This window comes from Alosa sapidissima, chromosome 15 (assembly GCF_018492685.1).
Source record: "Alosa sapidissima isolate fAloSap1 chromosome 15, fAloSap1.pri, whole genome shotgun sequence".
NCBI lineage: Eukaryota > Metazoa > Chordata > Actinopteri > Clupeiformes > Clupeidae > Alosa > Alosa sapidissima.
Window position 1 is genome coordinate 3,025,139 of NC_055971.1, and position 18,945 is coordinate 3,044,083.

General features: G+C 38.9%; 1 protein-coding gene across 2 annotated transcripts; it reads left to right on the forward strand.

The window, feature by feature from the left end:
* Nucleotides 1–1,197: 1,197 nt before the first annotated feature.
* eif3k (eukaryotic translation initiation factor 3, subunit K) lies at nt 1,198–17,068 on the forward strand. Of its 2 annotated transcripts, none has more exons than XM_042063247.1 (8): nt 1,198–1,373; nt 1,816–1,914; nt 2,069–2,189; nt 2,766–2,843; nt 2,998–3,064; nt 5,683–5,760; nt 12,567–12,692; nt 16,940–17,068. In XM_042063247.1, exons 1-8 carry the CDS (start codon nt 1,312–1,314, stop codon nt 16,969–16,971), a joined length of 663 nt encoding a protein of 220 aa, XP_041919181.1. In that variant the 5' UTR covers nt 1,198–1,311; the 3' UTR covers nt 16,972–17,068. The 2 variants fall into 2 exon arrangements, with proteins under 2 accessions (XP_041919181.1, XP_041919182.1); XM_042063248.1 differs by having other exon boundaries at nt 1,199–1,373; nt 2,769–2,843.
* The last annotated feature ends 1,877 nt before the right edge of the window (nt 17,069–18,945 follow it).

Sequence of the window (18,945 nt, forward strand, 5' to 3'; positions counted from 1 at the left end):
TCATCACTGAGAAGTTCGACACTGACAAGATTGAAATATCCAACTTGAAACACAACTCTAATCCTGCATCTTCCCATCCACACATGCAGAATAGAAGGTTGTGTAACTGCTCTCCAGCTCCACCTGAAGAAAGAGGAAAGAAATATGAAAATGGAATAAGAGTTTGGCATACAACTCCATACAACACATATCCACACACACACACACACACACACTGTTCTGCATCAATCTTCTGTACATGGACATATCTGTCCATTGAGGAGGAAAAACCTTTAAAACATTTTACGTCTTCAGTTTGTTTGCTGTAATATTTCATTCTTCAAAACATTTTCACAGATGTAAAGCATACGTTTCCTCTCCATTCCTCCATAATTTAAAAAAATATATAAAGATAGAATGAATTAATCTATGATTGTTGCTGTTACATCCACCTGTACCAATAAAATAGTACTGTAGGTACAGAACTGCATTAAAGACAATGTGAAGAAGACTTTCCCCAACAAAGTTACAGTAGATCTGCATCTACTGAGTGTTTTTATAACAGCACAGAGTGCATAATGTATGCTGTATTTGTTTAACCTGACGTACTGTAGGACCTTAATCAAAGTAACATTCTTGTCTTTGTTCAATAAGCAAAAGTCAGTAAGCACGGAAAACACTTTAGGCTAAATTAAACAACGCATTGAGGTTGCAAATGGACCCTCAAACTAGGCCTACAGGACACATAACACATATTAACAATTGCATTATGCAACGTAACAATTAGCCTACATTATTTTCTTCATATAAGCCTACTCACTGTAGCCTATATCTCAATGCCACCAACATGCCAGCAGCATTTAGCCTACCACTAAACCTTTTGTTCCATAATTAAAACTGCCTGGAGAAAAGTGGATATTACGGTAGCCTGACCTATAGCTTATGTGTAGGCCTAAATTTGTCCTATGGTAAACTAAATTGAATAAATTGATGATTGTTTTATAGTGTAATCCAATAAATTAACTGAACAACATACAAATATCCGACATTTGAATCAGGTTATTTGCTCATCCCTCAATCCTTTGCTCCCAAGATGATGTGTTTCACTTTCAACCAACAGACAACCGCCATAAATGCTTTAATTGTACTCCTATCCAGGCGGCGGCGACAACTTGAAAAGCTAACAAAGGAGGTACTGTAACTTCCGGTAAATTGCCAACAGTACATCCTTCCGTTCCCATTCTCCTATGGTAGCGAGCCACTTTGCACAAGTATCAGTAGTTACACGTGTGGATTTTATTTTAACGCTCGCAGAAAAACACACTTGATAATATGAGCTCGTCGTTTGAACAAATGCGAGCAAATGTAGCCAAGCTACTTCGTGGGATTGACAGGTAGCGTTCTCGTAACAAATGGAAGGAAATATTTTACTAGCTAACTATTGACTGCTAGTTAGCTAACTGCTCAGATGTTAACTAACTGCTCATCCATGTTAACGTTTGTTAGATTCAGCTGCCATGGGACTAACAGCGTTGCTGTAATTTTTGTACACTGGAATTTGTTGAATTAATTAGGTTATACAATCTTGGAAAACACTAACGTTAACAACATAATTTCAACCATTCAGGCATAGTTTCTTGTCTTGCGTTTTAAACATAACGTTATGTGTTTCTTCAGCATAACGTTCTCATTACAGTGTGTATGATAAAGGGTAGACTGTAATATCTACTTTTCACTTTATTGATGTAGGCTTTAGAGGTAATGAACAAGTTAAATTAAACCAGCATGCATCTCCCATCTCAGCTGGCATGTTTTGAATGCTAATGTCATCCTCAGGTACAACCCGGAGAATCTTGCTACTCTGGAGCGTTATGTAGAAACGCAAGCAAAAGAAAATGCTTATGACCTGGAAGCCAATCTTGCTGTTCTCAAACTGTGAGTTCCTCAACAAGTGCCTGCAACTCTTCATTATCATTATTATATGGCTCTTCACCATAGACTGTAGTATACCTTCACCATGTTAGTAGAACGCTCCATTGTTGTAGAGTATGTGTCTGGATAACTTGTCTGATTTTTTTTCTCTTCTTAGCTACCAGTTCAACCCAGCGTATTTTCAAACCACAGTCACCTCGCAAATCTTGCTCAAGGCTCTGACAAATCTCCCACACACAGACTTCACCCTGTGCAAGTGCATGATTGACCAAACACATGTATCTTTTTGGAACCTGTTTAGACTGTATGCTCTTGTGGTTATATGTTTCTCTACAATTTATCTTTTAAAGTTATTAATGAGTATCTTAAAACTACTATTACAAGGATGCAGTCTTCATTAAAAGGAATGCCGTTAATGTACTTGTACTTATAGAGGGCTTGCCTGTTATAGGTTACCTAGACCTCAAAACTACCTAATAGCTGGGTTCCTTCCTACTAATTTGTATTTTGACCAACCATTTGAAATTTACAAAAGATTTCCTTAAAAATTAGATTAGCTAGAGGAAGGTGGATAAACTCGCAATTTGTTTAAAATGTAATGTAACTAAGGTTGATGAAAGTTGGTTTATTTGCATAAACTCAGTTATTTGCATTTTACTGTTTCCATAAACTGACATCCTTACAGTTGTGAAGGATGTCCATTTTTAGTTGATGGATGCAAATGTGCGTACTTGCATTTTCATCCATGTGCTTAAAATATATTAGTCATTTAGATGGAAACACAACGGTCTACACACTGCCTGGAGAAAAGTTTAGTCTTTTCCAGATGTTTGATTTCCTTGACTACAGTGTCGCAGCAGGAGGAACGGCCGATTAGACAGATACTCTACCTGGGTAACCTTCTCGAGACGTGTCATTTCCAGGCATTCTGGGTACGGCAAAAAAAACATCAAGTGACTTATTTTCATGCACTAATGCTTTTCAAAATGCCCATCTGTTGTCTAAAAATATTTTTCAGTGGATTTGTCTACTAAATATTGTCTTGATGTATGACATGGATGATGTCTGTTTGTAAATACATCACAGACTAGTCTGGAGGAGAACAGGGAGCTTATTGATGGCATCACTGGATTTGAAGATTCTGTACGCAAGTGTGAGTTACAATTTTGCCACATTTTAGTAGTTTTTCTTGATTTAGTTTAAGTTCCATTACATGATGCCATACAGCAGCGGTCCCCAACCACCGTACCGGGCCACGGGACATTCCTAACCGGGCCGTAGCCTACGACATGAGTTTAAAAAAAAAAATGCATGCAAACTAAACTCAATTTAATTCGCAATAATGTCACGTTTTTACATGACAGGCCTATATGCTGTTGTTTAATTGCATGCATGTTTGCATTTTGCAAGGTCTATTTTCTTACGTCTTACGCCTTCAAAACTTTACATATTGCCTTCAGCGCTGCGCAGCCTCAGGTCAGCTCACTTCACTTGATCAGTTCTTGGCGAACGGTAGTGCCACACGAAGTTAGCTAAACTGCTAGAATGAGCAACAAAAAACAAGCATCTTTAGCAGGTCACTGGCCAGAGTGTTTGAGTTGCGAGAGCCGCTGCAGAGATTTCTTACAGAAAAAAAATCACCGTTAGCTGCACATTTTAGTGATGAGGACTGGGTGTCAAAACTCGCTTACCTGTGTGACATATTCGGGTTGCTTAATGACCTCAACCTGTCACTCCAGGGGAGAATGACGACTGTCTTTAAACTGGCAGATAAAGTCGCTGCATTTAAAGCCAAGCTTGATTTGTTGGGACGACGAGTGGACCGAGGTGTATTTGATTTTCCAAACAGTAGTGGGGGTTTTGGGAGAGACTGAGGCAGGGCCCTTTCTCTCGCCGCTGGTGCGCGATTACCTTGTTGCGCTTTCAAATGAATTTGAGCGTTACTTCCCATCCTCCAAAGATCCACGGCAAACCAATGAGTGGGTCCGCAACCCATTTGTCAATATCCCGAATAGTCCTAACTTGTCAGCGCAGGAGGAAGAGCAATTGATCGAAATAGCAAATGACGGTGGTCTTAAGAGTGTGTATGAGGAAACCTCTCTGGCGGGTTTTTGGATCAAAACCAAAGCAGAATATCCCGAGATTGCCGTAAAAGCACTGAAAACGTTGCTGCATTTCCCACCACGTAGGCCTATCTATGCGAGGGCGAGTTGTTCAATATTCATAGTTCATATTGTTCAATTTTCACTTCTTCAAGTGCTCATTTTTAAAGAGCTTTATTCCATTTATAAACTATTTGCTAAATGTATTTGCTCGCAAAACAAAACAGATTGGCTGCCTACTACCATATGGTTATTATTTTAATTGCGATAGCCTTATTAACATAGGACTAGGTACTCATTGTTTGCTTATTTTATTAGACATTTGATGAATAGCCTACTGTAGTTGATTGGAAGTGGAGGGGCAAGTTTTCGAAGGTGTTTTCAACTATAATATAAAGGTATATCATACTTTGTGCATCTTTAAGCGCTTTTTTTTAATGACGTTGCGTGTCGAGACAAGGAAGCTCACACGTGGGTGCATACGTAAATATGCATTCAGTTGATCCACCACGCCTACTCCTGCTGTTTTACAGAAATAGCCATGATTCCCCATTCCAAAAAGGACAACTTTACTTCATTGTTAGTCTATATCAAAAGCGGCTGTTCACTTTGTGAGAATGACGCTATTTTCAGCGTCTTTTTTTATTCCAACCGTGAGTTCTTTGGGGCAGAAACGAGAACGCGCACACATCCTGAATTACTTACACCTGGCTTGACATAGTCGCTCCTACTGATCCTGGATTGGCGTTAGTGAAATGAGTTAAGCTAGGATGACCAGACAACGCAATGTAAAACCTCGCTTTATCACTTATCTTGGATGTCTTAATTCTGCCTTTGTGAAATACCCCTCTGGACTGTAACAGTCTTGCGATTGTTACAACAGTATATCTGAAACTGGATATCAGATAGTTAAAATTGTAATCACTTTACCAGTTAAGAAACTACTCCAAATGGCTATGATTGTCACTTGCCATTTGCCGACAGGGCAGTTTACGCTAGACTTATTATTATTTTTTTTTTTTTTGACCGGACAAAATGTCAGTTTATTCCAGAATAGTGGACATACAGAAAATCTATGGTCATATGTTTTAAATGGCCATTAGAAATGTGCGGTTCACTGTTATATCCGTTGACACCACGAATAAACCGCAGGTTGGGCAAGCCCAGCAACAGCAACAAAAAGAACATTGTTAATAATTGCAGGAGGACGAAATAAATCTCGGCAAATTTTGTCAGGTAGTTGCACTATTTTTGCAGACTCGTCGGGTAATTCCATTTATGCTGCTAGACATAAGCGCTTAGACCACCTGTAGCTTATGTGTCCTTTTTTTCACCACAAGTGTTTGCATCCCTGAGAACAGACTTTGCCTAGAGGAAGCGTATGTGCAGGTATGTGTGGTGTGAAGGCATGCCCAGGCCTACATAAAGTGAATTGCCCTTGTGGTTCTCTCAGTGCATTGCTGGTGGGATGCCACAGTTGAGTGATGAGAGTGCCTGCAGCACAAAATGTGTGTAGAATTGTGTAGCAGCTAGGGAAATAGTGTTTTTTTAACAAATTGATATGGTCTGTACAAAATAGTCACTACTAGTTGATTCATCTTATTCAATCTTGGAAAATATCAACACACTTGTACCATTTAATGTGTTATTTTTTTGTCTCTGTTTTCAGTTATCTGCCATGTTGTGGGAATCACCTACCAGAACATTGATCACAGGCTTTTGGCTGAAATGTTGGGTGATCCATTGGGTAAGAAGACGCACCCTGAACATAGATGTCTTTATATCATAGAATTTTAGAAAGTCTATTCCAGACATGGAAAGTCAGGGAATTTTATCATTGTGGGGACAGTCATGGAATATCAGGGAATTTTGAATTCAGAATTGGTGTATCTCTGGTTATTAGCTTTACTGCTTGCTTGAGTAGTTGTGGTTAGCCCAACTTTGTTCATTCAATACCCATTTATTCATCTCCCGCTCTAAAAAAAAGTAAAAGATTATTGAACGCTACGTGACTGTTCTGAAATCTTGTACCCTTCATTATAAAGTAGGTCATGAAAATTCATTTTTTTTTGTCAGAGAAAAAGTCATGGAATTTTACATTTCACTTAAGAGTGGGAACCCTGCAATGTAGATCATTGTTCAAACAATTTGAGTAAGGTCAGAGAGACAGGCTGGACTACTTCTAGGAGACTAGACCCAGGGATGACCACTCCGAATACTTTTAAACTTTTAAACTTTATGGTGCAAACAACAATCACTGTGTCTTCCTCAGAGTGAAACCATACTGGTAACATTGCACAGATAATAAAGACCTTTCTCCCCTCCCTCTGCCACGGCATTGGTTAATGGCAAACGTAGAAAGTAATGAATTACATTTACTCACGTTACTGTATTGACGTTTTTTTTGTGTATTTTGTATTTTTTAAGTAGTTTTTAAAATTGGTTATTTTATTTTTACTTGATTACGTTTTGAGTGAAGTATTGTACTTCGCTACATCACAAATCCCATCCGTTACTGAGTAAAAAAAAAAAATAAGTTAAGACAACAACCGAAAGTAAGGGTTTTTAACGTTTGTGCTCCCTTTTCTTTGGAAAGAAGTTTATTAGCAGCCATTTCCCCTCATTTTGATCTTTCTTTCCTGTTTTTGCCTTTATTTTTTGGTAATCCGACTTGGTTTTCTTGGAGAAAGACATTGCACCAGCAGCACAACAATTAGCAGTCCACTGCTAGCAATGCTCAACTACGTAAACAAAATGAGATGCCTTATGAATCATTGTGCAGGCGGACCAAACCATTTTGCGCTTTAACAAGGGAGAGTGTGAGAGTGACCAGGGGTGTCAAACTCATATTAGGTAGTGGGGGGGCTGTCATGGTCATTATCATTTTTCTGCATGGGTATCAGAGTGTTTGATTAGATCACTTATAAGCAAACAAGTAGCCTACACAATAATGTACTAATGATGTCATATACTGATCTTTCTGTCTTGAAATGCCCTACTTCCATGTTAGTTTTTCTGCTTATTCCTTGCTGAGGATGGTTTGTAGTGTTAGGTTTAATCAATTTGTCATATCATAAAAATATTGCTTATAACACATTGTTGAAGACAACTGGATGTAGATATCTTTCTTTTTTTTTTTTTTTTCCCCTAATTTTCCCTTCCTACCCAAAACATCTGGGGGGCCGTATGAAACCTGCTGGCGGGCCTGATGTTTGACACCCCTGCCTTAGACAGTCTTCACTGTTTTTTTGTATACAAAATGTAGTCAGTCAAACTTTACATTTCGTCTGACATTCATTTTGACATTTAATTTGGTATTAAATATTCAGGTAAAATAAAAAAAATATTCCAGACTTTTCAAGGGCCCTCTCCTCCATTGGGGCCCTGCAATCAGTCCCACTTTTCCCACAGTCCGAGACCCTTGGATCTGCTGAACCCCTTTACAAATAGAGTTTCTCTCTGAAACTCAACATGGGCCTGCCTCCGATGCCTCTGAGCAGCTTTTCAGTTGTGCTGGATTACTGTTCACTGCAAAGCGAGCAAGGATGAGCACAATTAACTTTGAAAATCAACTGCTGCTCAAACTTGGAGAACTTTGGTGATTTTTCACATGGATCTGTTTCTCGCGGTCACCCACACACACACACACACACACACACACACACACACAACAAAAAGTAACTAAGTGACTTTTACTTAACGTAACTTTTACTTTTAAATGAACTACTTTTTACTTTTACTTGAGTACATTTTCAGATGGGTAATTTAACTTGTACTTGAGTAATATTTCATCAAAGTATTGGTACTTTTACTTGAGTATAATATTTTTGTACTTTTTCCACCTCTGGTTAATCGTAAGGGGTATATTTGCAGCAATTAACTAGTCAGAGCACTCAGAAAGAAAAGTAAGCATCAAGTACATCTTTGGTCAGTGTGAATTTTAAATGCAAAAGAATCAAAATAAAAAAAAGATATAGTAAGAGAAAACAAGAAGGATACAAGGAAGTGGAGTGGCATGAATGCGGAACTATTGAACGTAGCCCCATGCAGAGAGACACGCTCACAGGACCACTTTTCGGGTGCCTCTCCCTCGCGGTCTCTAACTAAAAAATATTTCCAATATGCCTGTGCGTATTATCTCCAAAAACAAGGTGTCAGTATGGGAAGTTGTTTTGCGCTCTCCTATGCATGTTTAGTGATGGGACTCTGGGAGGAGAAGTTTATCTACAATTCCCTCAACAACAGATTTCTACCCAATATCCCCTTGTGGAAGAGATCCATAGACAATGTGTTTTTTGTTTGGACTGGAAATCTATCCGAGTTAAACCAATTTATGGAATATATTAACTGCACCACCCTCTTCCTTAAGTTCAAGAGTGAGCATTCACTTAAAAAGGTAGATTTCCTCGACCTAACTATACGGAAAAATACCCAAGGGAATCTGGAGACAGGAGTAGTAGGAACATGCTTCTCAGAGCAGATGGTCACCACCCTAAGAGATCGATTAAAAACATCCCAATCGGCCAATTCTTGCATCTAAAAAAACTGCAGTACTGAAGCCGACTTTGAGAGCGAGGTCGTGGAGATGGCTGGTTGATTCCGTGAGCTGGTTGATGTCGAAGCTGACATCTCTGCAGCGTATCAACGAGCCAAATCTGCCCACAGGCCACACCACCTGGAGAAATCTAGGCGTGTTTCAGCTCTGTCTCTGCTTCTCCACTGAATTCTCAGATTTAGGTGTGGAAATAAAACACATCATTAAATGTGTTACAAACTGACCCATCTTTAAAAGACATATGAGCAGAACCCCCTTGTTTTCTTTTAGGCGATCCTGCTCCTTAAGAGACAGACTTGTACACACATCTATGAGCCCTCCTAAACAGCTGACTTGGTTACCAGTTCCACCCCATGGTTTCTATAGGTGCGGTCGTTGCACTCACTGTTCCAATTCGAACAACACCAAGCTCTTCTCACCCACACACTGGTAAACATTACAACATCAATGCGTTTATAAACTGTAATACTACACCCATGTTGTGCATATTTTGACATGTCCTTGTGGGTTGATATATGTTGGGCAAACGCCCACTCAAACAGAGAATTGCAGAGCACAAAGCCGCTTTACGCAATCATAATATGGACTGTGCAATAGCGTGACACTATGTCCATGCAAGTCATGGCTCTTGCGCTTCTCTGAAATTCTGATGGATTGACAGACTACTACCTCCCCAACGAGGTGGAGACATTGTCAAAATATTGCTTAAAAGAGAAGCGTTTTGGATCCACAGTCAACACAGTTGAGCCCCATGGTTTTAAGGCAAGACACTACAGGTGAATAGGGTAAAAATGTTAAATAATAGACATCACCATGAAACTTCCTCAGTTGATTACTTACACAAGTATGAACAAAAAATGTATTGCAAGATTTGGACATTCAAATGTTTAATTATGCACATTAGGCATTATCTCATTAAATATGCACAATTTTGCATATATTTTCAGTAGATCTGAACATATGAAATTATTTTTTCATTTTGTTTACACACAAGATGAAAATAAAATTACAGAGGGATTTCAGGATCTCTGCTTTCATTACCTAGGAAATCAAAATATACTGTCCAAAATTGATTTTTGCCATATTTTTTGGATTAAAATGTCACATAAATCAGGCCAGGAATGATTAACATTATTAACAAATCCCTCTGTAAATATCTTCAGAATACTGCTAAGTGTATAACTGGAAAGTTTGGTGTACATCGTACATAGGCTGAGATGTTTCTACTGGAAAATGAGAAACTCAATTTGAGAAAACAGCCTTGGAAAACAGCCAATGAGATTCCGTTCTCAGCCTAGACTCGCCTTTGAACTTTCACGATTGCTTGCGGATACAAAGGAAGTGTCCATATTTGGATTGTACAACGTTATGCAGGAAAAACGGAGCTTTCCAACAGTACTACACATATGTTTCGTATCACGGAGTGTATAAATACTCTTTTGATCCCGTGAGGAAAATTTAGGAAATTTAATTAAAAATTCACAGACAACATATGTTCACATTCATGGCACAATTCAAACGGGACCAGAAAATAATTATTTTCTCACTTTCACTTGCATTGACAATTTTTCAATCTAGAGGTCCACTGGGGGTTTAGCGGATGGGTGGGACTTACCAGCTCTATCGACAAAACTACCCAGATCAGATGTATAACGTTATTTGATGGCAGACTCTCTCAAAGCACTCGGCTGATATCATGAACATTGTCAGATTGCTTTGTGAGAGATTTTATAACATTAGTGTTCAAAACTCGACAGTCCTTTGGATGTGCTTCAAACTAACATATCCCAACATATTTCGAAATTTTAACGTGCTTATTTGCGAAAATATATGAACAATGCAAGTGTTCCTTTTCTAGCGTTGTCCGTCATCTTGGTTGACAAATTTGGCCGGCTCGCAAGGTATCCTGGGTAATTACAGTGCATGAAAATGCACTGTTCTGTTATCCGAAGTCTTCTTCTTCGTCGTCTTCTTCTTCTTCGTCTTCTTATTACAGTGCATGAAAATGCACTGTACTGTTCTTCCTAGGCAACTTCAACAGCTTCTTCTTCTTCTTATTCTGCTTACCACTTTTTCCGTACGCTATTTCTCTTGAACAGTTTAACTTAGAAACTTCATTCAAACTTTGTAACGTAGGTATTCAAACGGACCAAGCTGCTGTGTCTTTTCAACTTTGAAACTTTTATACTTTTTAAACTATTAAAGAAAAACTTATTAAAAATCCCCATAGACTTAACATTGCCGGTTGTGACATCATAGTACGGCCGTTAAGCAATTAGAATCCTATGGCAGGTGTTCAGGCCACCTGCAGCCTCAGGCTTTAAGCATACAATCTGGGTCAATTAAGACTACACATCCTATTCAACTGTTTCCTCTGCCCAAAACTGTTTCAAAATAAAAGTCCTCACTACAATAATCCACTGTTAAACAATGTAACCCATTAAACTACTGAACTTTTTACATTCAACTTTTAAACTTTTAAACCATATACATTTAACTTTTCAACAGTCTACTTTTAAACTATATACATTCACTAGCTGTCTATCAACAACTTTTAACTTGTCATCAACTATGTCAACACTTTTCATCAACTATGACTCCTAACTACTGTAGCTAGTTAGCATGTTAGCATAGTTAGCATTTTTAACAAAACTGCTAAAAATTATTAGCTAGGTTAGCTAAGTCACATGGTTAGCATTGTTAGCATGTTAGTTACCATAACTGCTAAAAATGATTAGCTAGGTTAGCTAAGTCACATGGTTAGCATGTTAGCATGCTAGTTACCATAACTGCTAAAAATGATTAGTTAGGTTAGCTAAGTCACATGGTTAACATAGTTAGCATGCTAGCATAGTTAGCATGTTTATCATTACATTACATTTGGCTGACGCTTTTTTAGCCAAAGCGACTATCAACATGGTAAACAGTTTAAGTTTTAGAGCAATTCTCAACAATTTTAGGACAATTTAAAAACATTAGAGTACAGTAAGAATAAGTGCATCAGTGAGTGCTGTTTTTAACAGTTACTTGTCAGTTTATGACGGCTGGTGAGTGCTAGGATCAGTAAGACTTGTTGTAAGTGTTGCTATGATAGGAGATGTTCTCTAAAGAGCTGGGTCTTCAGGAGTTTTTTGAAAATGGAGAAGGATGTCCCTGCCCTTGTAGGAACTGGCAGTGTGTTCCACCAACGAGGAACAACAGATGAGAAAAGTTTGGATTGGCTTGAGTGTACCAGTGATAGAGCTAGACGTCGTTCGTCTGAGGAGCGCAGCGGTCTGGAGGTAGCGTATGTCTGTATGAGGGCATTCAAGTAGGTGGGAGCAGAACCTGAGACTACTTTGTAGGCAAGCGTTAGAGCCTTGAATTTGATGCGGGCCGCCATAGGTAGCCTACATTCAGCTCAACTATCTACATTCAACTTTTAAACTATATACTCTGTCTCAGGCTTTAAGCATACAATCTGGCTCTCTTAAGACTACTATTTCCTCTGCCCACAACTGTTTCAAAATAAATGTCCTCACTACAATAATTCACTATTAAATAATGTAACTATTTAAACTAATCAACTATTTAACTGTTCAGCCATTTCAACTGTCAGTTGTTATCAACTATGACTCCTGCCAACTGTTTCCAAATAAAAGTTTGTTTGGCATTTTATGTTAATATACAGTATGTTTATATTTTCATGCACTGGTAATTTCCTTGAAATTACATTTTCTAGTTTTATCTCCCACTTCGCTTTAAACCCGCATCGGACCTCACTATAGTTTGAGGGTTGATTATAAGGGGAAAATGGCACTACCCCTTGCTCCCTAAAGTAATGGGACACCCTACCTCTACACGTGAACATGCAAAAACGAGGGTTAGGGCAAAAATCTAGGGGAAGGGGCCCAAACCATATTGAAACAGAAAGGTTAAAATATGTAGCATACTCAAGTCATTTTGTAGTGATGCCTCTTGCTTTAATTTGGGTCCTTTGTCTTCTCTTTGATCTCTAGACACTCAGGTGAAAGTGTGGATGAGTAAATATGGCTGGACAGAGGATGAAGAGGGTATGATTTTCATCTTCAACCAGGAAGAGAGCATCAAACCCAAGAACATTGTGGAGAAGATTGATTTTGAAAGTGAGTATGATCTACCTCATATGACCCATTTGGTTAGAAAGCATGGTGGAGCTGTTTTTTCCCCTTTTTTCCCCAACAACCTAAATCCATCAGGAGGTCATCTTTAGTTGTGGAACATTGACTTGAGCAAATGAGCTATGCTGTAGCTTCAGGGGCATTACTATGTCAAGGTTTATGCTCCAAAATGTCATGTCACCAATTGAGATGTAGCGGCTGATGTCATAAACCATTACTGGCAGGAAAGTTCAGAGCGGTGCCAGTCTTTTAACTGGAGTTTAAACGGCAAACAGGTAGGAAAAACTATATGGTCAAGGCATTAGGCAAATAGGCTACTGTACTCCGGAATACAAAACTACAAAAATAAACTTCGGAAAGACAAAAGTTTGTTTTTAAAGAGAGCCTCAATGACCGAATCATGGCTTTACCTGTTGTCAGTTGAGTTCATTTAATGCAGCTCTAGAAACACAGTCTAGGCTATTTTATCCTAAATAAGCCATGAAGTTGACTGAAAACGGTAGTTACGGTCGGTTTCCACACAGCGAAACACCTCGTGAATTTTGGCCAGCGAATTTTCATCTCGGGGGCGTGACCAAAGTCCTTTCCAAAGTCCAAAGTGGAGGCAAGTCCCTCCACTCAGCAGCCATATTGTAATGCTTTTTGGGCACTTATCGGGCATCTATTTCGAGCAGAACTGCGTGTGCGCAAGGCTACACAAATCACGACACACCAACCTCGCTCCATCTGCGAGATCACAACACATGATTGGCACAATGTATTCACAACATTCCACATGATTGGCAAGATGTATTCCCATTAGTGCTGTCAGTTAAACGCGTTATTAACGGAGTTAACGTAAACCCATTTTAACGGCGTCATTTTTTTTTTTATCGCAAGATTAACATTCTTTTTGGTGTAACAAACTGTCGTTTTTTCACAAGCTGTTGCAACAACTAGTAACGTTAGAACAACTACAACACCACACTGGATCTAGCTAGACCGTGCTGCATGTACACGCCCCCTTTTAGGGGAAAGGGAGCTGTTTGAATAATGGAAACCATGCTGCATCGAAGTGGGGAGCGAAAAGGGCTTATACTTACTAAATCTTGAAACACACATGAATAAAAAGCACAAAATAAGGTTGTAAGAGTTATCTGTGTGTTTATGAGATTAATGTGACCATTATGTTCCTCTGCTCTTCCTAGTTTAGCCTACTAACAGGAGTGTCACGAATGTAGGCACAGTCAAACTGCCCGTGGCTGACTATAACTAAGTTCGGCAAGCTTAACTTTACATGTCATAACATCAACTAAACATAAGTCACACATTCATTCTATCATTTGTAATATGAACGTAGCCTTTTTCCTACAACTAGGTGAGATAATTGGCTATGCTTGTTATACTGAAGTTCCACAGTTAGCTAGCTAGCAAGCTAACCGTTTTACATGGGATATGGTAAGTGTAGCTAGTACGTGCTGAATGGGTTGTAATGTAGCCTACATAGTTTCGACATGAGTTACATACACATAATTCTTCATAACTGCCGTGTTAGTAAAATGATTGAATGGCCTGTAAATTAATAACTAGATGTAACGTCAGGCCTATAGGCCTATAAAATGGCAGTGCACTCATGTTGAAAAGTTCCTTATTTTCAACTGAACTCGAGATAATGAATATAGTATTTTATGTTTGTTATGCCCTTTATTAGCTATATTTCTGAAGAATATATTGTTTTGCCTCAGGTCAGCAGCACATCTTTTAAAATTTGTCAACTTTTGGTGGCAGGGGCGGAATATGTGTAGATGACTGCTATGTTTGCGTTATAATATAAATATAAAATATATATATATAATAATATTTTTAGCCACCTAAATTGACCAGTGCTTCGTCTGAGAAGTAGGTAGGCAAATAAAACGGAGATGTAATAGGCTACTGGGGGGATTTTGAACTTGCATGTTTTATGCACTTTTTGGTCAAAGAAGACCTTCCTCTACATCAACAAATGTTAAGTGACACCCCACCGCTCCACTCCGAGGGTAACCTAAAGGGTTGCTCCATGTTACGAGTCAGGGCAAGTATGAGCCAGCACCGTTTGTAATGGGCACATAAAGCATTACAGCAATAGCCTACAGCAAAATAACTAGGCTAATGAAAAGTATAATACTGTCTACTATTTGGTTTGTTCAGTAATGAATAATGTGTGTGTGGTTGCTGTGCTAACCTGACAACTAGGCTAATTTTAGATTATCTTATACTGACCAGAGTTAGTATTATCCTGGGGGTACCCTGACAAGTTGAGACTTGACGTGAGATTCCAGCCTAGCCACCACTCGCATTCAAATTGATAAATGACTTGCTTTCCGTCGAAATGAGTGTGTTTTTAACTAGTACGTTCATTTCATAAATGAGGTCCAATGTATTTCTGATGTTTATTCTGATGTTCATTCTAATTTCTTAAGACTTGACAGTGTTAATTGACATTTCCTGCCAACCATTATAGCATCACTGAAACCTGGTTCACTTCTGATGTCACATCACATCTTCACATCACCTGCTTGACACTTATGTCAAATTTAATTACTAAAAAAAAAAAAAAACTTGGAGCACTTGGGGCCAAATTTACAGAAGGTATTTAGCCTGCAATTTTCTGGATCGACATCTAAGGGCTAAATAGGTTAACACAATCTTTATTTTATCAATGACACCCTGAATCTTAAGTGGAGTGAGTGGCTTTCAGTGCAAACTTTTCCTGAAACACTCTTTTCCTCCTGAGAAGGAAAATGAATCCAGGCACTCCAGGAAAGGTGACTGAGGAAGGTATATTTAAAAAGCCTTTATTTGTAACTGGCTAATCCATAGTTTAAAACGCCAACATGTTTCGACCACACTTGGTCTTCTTCAGGGCATGTACAAGTGAATGAGGATTTAGGCCTCACCTATATAGGGTCAAGAGGTCATATGACCAGAAAAGACGTAGATACTCTACAACAGGTGATCCTTTGCACATTAACACAGCAGAAAGAAAATGAAAAAAGAAAAGAAATGTAAAATAAAAAAATATATTAACAAAATACAGTGATATTCACATCAGTAGGCCTACATCACTATAAAAAACAAGTGAAATCGTTGTCTTCATTTAGACCAGGATATTCCATAGCATTCAGGCGATGTATCCAGAACGACTCTCGTTGGTTCAACCTCTGTAACCTATTGCCCCCCCCTCGCCAAAGGTCTGACATGCTCAATGCCCTGTATAGTTAACAAGGAGTCGTTCTTGTTGTGGTACTCGTTAAAGTGTCTAGCCATGGGGTAATCTTTATTCACCACTCTGATGGCATATTTGTGCTCAGCAAGACGGTCCCTTAACCGTCTTTTTGTGCGGCCGACATAAAAGAACCCCTCCTCATGCCATATATCGACATGCCAAACGATAAATTAGAAATGTTGTGTTACAGTTAATAAAATCCCTTAATTCATATGTTTTGTTGGTTCTTGCGTCCAAAAAACATTTGGATTGGTTGACATTGGCACAATGGGGGCAATGCATACATTTAAAAGTACCTATAGGTTTTCTGAGCCAGGAGTCTTCGCTCAGGTGGGAGGTATGAGCGCATTAACTTATCCCTAAGAGTAGGCGCGCGTCTGAACAATATTACTGGAGGTTCAGGAAACACTTCTCATAATTGGCTATCACTCTCAATGATCGGCCAGTTTTTCCTTAAAATGTTTTTAATCCGGGCCGCGTGTCTACTGTAAGTAGTGACGAAGTATGGGGGTGTCTACTGTAAGTAGTGACTAAGTATGGGGGTGATTTATTAGTCCGTTTATGTGTATTCTTCTCAAGTAGAACGTTACGTTAAAGCGCCTGCGCTTTACTGTTAGCTTGGGAAATAACTTCTGGCCTATACGCCCTATCCGAAAACCTCCTAGCCATTGACTCGGCCTGTTCATTGAAGTCGTTGTCTGTCACAGATACGTCTCAGACGTTGGAATTGGCCGTAAGGGATATTCTGTATAAGGTGCGGGGGGTGAAGTCTACTCTTTTCCTCCTCTCCAATTAGATTAAAATACTGCTAATTACATATTTCACAACCATTTTGAAATGTAAGCATTGTCTTGTTTTAAGTGATCACCCTAAAGGTCAACCTAAAATGACTGGCGGGGTAAAAACCTACATGTGACATTTCTGTACAGATCCACGTGTTGGATGTACCATTTATATAATGCTCCTCTCCAATCTCTCTCTACAGGTGTGTCAAGCATAATGGCAACATCACAGTGAACCCCACTTACTCACAACAACACATCTCTGGACTTTAACTCAATTTTGCCCTCATCAACAAAACAAATCTTTTCAATAAACAATCAGTTTGACAGTGTTTTAGTTCTGTTTATTTTGTGTTGCTTTGACAAGATTATTTGTTTTGTTGCATTGCAAATATTTCTATTTGTTTATGCCTGGTAAGTATTTGACAGGCAGGCAGGAGGGAAATTTAGACACCCAGTATAATACACGCATATAGAACAATAACAACACTAAGGTTATACAATTATAAGATGATGGTCTATCCACCAGATTGTATGCATAAGTGGAAGTGAGCTTTTATGGTATTGTGTGCCATGGAGGTAGTGCAAAGATCTTACTAGTGAATACTGTGTCTGATGGAAAATACAAAAAGGTAAAAAGAGAATTAACCATACAAAGAAAAAAAGAAATTAAGAATACAAATCCTTAATACTTCATAACTTTCAATTCATTATTTGTTTATAGTCATAATCAGTAAAAGATGGTCTAGGTGTAGTTTGGCATGATATGGTAGGGACAGAGAGAAGCAGACTGCACAATAATACATTTCACCCCTCTACTTCTGTGACAAGTTGAAGAGCTGTATGGCCCAGGGAACAAACGCCCAACCTGTCTGTTAAGCATGACTGTGATAGGAGTCTGCCACTAAAAATGTTCCCATGTCTCGTGAAAGTGCTGTTTAAGGGGTTGTGGTCATTGTCCATTACAGCATTTTAATCAGGATCCTTTTCTCTGCCACTGATGTTAATGACTCAAGCTCAGTGCCAATCACAGCTTTCTTTTCCAGCCTGTGGTATTTGGTGAAATTTGGTATGAAAATGTTAAGGAAGCCCAGTATTTTTTACTGAAGACCGATTTAATGTATTATGAGCTGTTTCTTTAACCTCTGATCAAGCAAGAATACAGAGTGGGAGATTTTACACTAATGTCAAACAATACATGTACCTGTTATTTTGGTGTTAGCTAAATGGTGTCTTACTGCATACGCATATCTAGATTTATTTTATTGTGGTGACATTTTCCCATTAAAATGCAACTTTGTTGTTGTGCATTTTTTAGCCTATGGTCATTATGACAAGTGTTATCTCCCCCCCAAAGTAAACCCTCATTTCAACTGGTTAGGGCCCGAGCACCGACGGTGCGCGAGGCCGGGACGGCCTTGCGCACCGAGAGGTGCGAAGCCCTATTGTTTTTGAAAGGATTATTATTATTATTATTATTATTATTATTTGTTCACCTTTTTGCTCTTTTTGAGGTGGTTAGCATGGATGAAAAGTCTTGGAATTTGGCACACGCATCTGGTATCACAATGGCTACATGGGCATAAAGGCTTGGCCCCGGGCGTGGCCCAGGGACTCAGTAGCGCCCCCTTAGGTGATTGATCCAGTGGTTGGCACATACTTTCAGCTAGACACACCAAATTTGGTAGGTGTGTGTGTATCTCCCCAAGATGAACAACTTTCGTATGTACAATGCATTAGCCACGCCCAACAGGAAGTGAGGTGACAATGCATGGCTTGAAATGTTTTAAATTTCACAGGTCTTTGAATACCATGGGAGTGATGATATTGAAACTTCTCAGGTTACTAGATATTATGATTATGATGATATCCAGAGACCCTATGGGCCTGCCTAGCATAGCACCACCACCTGACCAAGCAGGAAAATGTGCCAGAAATTGGTAATGCCTTTATTGGTTGATCCGAAACTTTACAAAATATTGGATATCATTATTGTGATGATATTCACATGTGTAATTCACATGCCTAATATAGCGCCACCATCTGGCCAAAAAGTGTATCAGAAATGTTCTTTGCTTAAAATGAATACTCTGAAATTTCTCAGGTTAATATATATTATGATTGTGATGACACACAATGGGCCTGCCTTGCATTGCGCCCCCACCTGGCCAAGCAAATAAATGTGCCAGAAAATAACATGCAAAAACAA

Coding starts and splice junctions, on each gene's coding strand:
- eif3k (XM_042063247.1), top strand. CDS start 1,312: ATGAGCTCGTCGTTTGAACAAATGCGAGCAAATGTAGCCAAGCTACTT. Junction 2,190..2,765: donor GCATGATTGACCAAACACAT/GTATCTTTTTGG, acceptor ACTACAGTGTCG/CAGCAGGAGGAACGGCCGAT. Junction 2,844..2,997: donor GTCATTTCCAGGCATTCTGG/GTACGGCAAAAA, acceptor AATACATCACAG/ACTAGTCTGGAGGAGAACAG.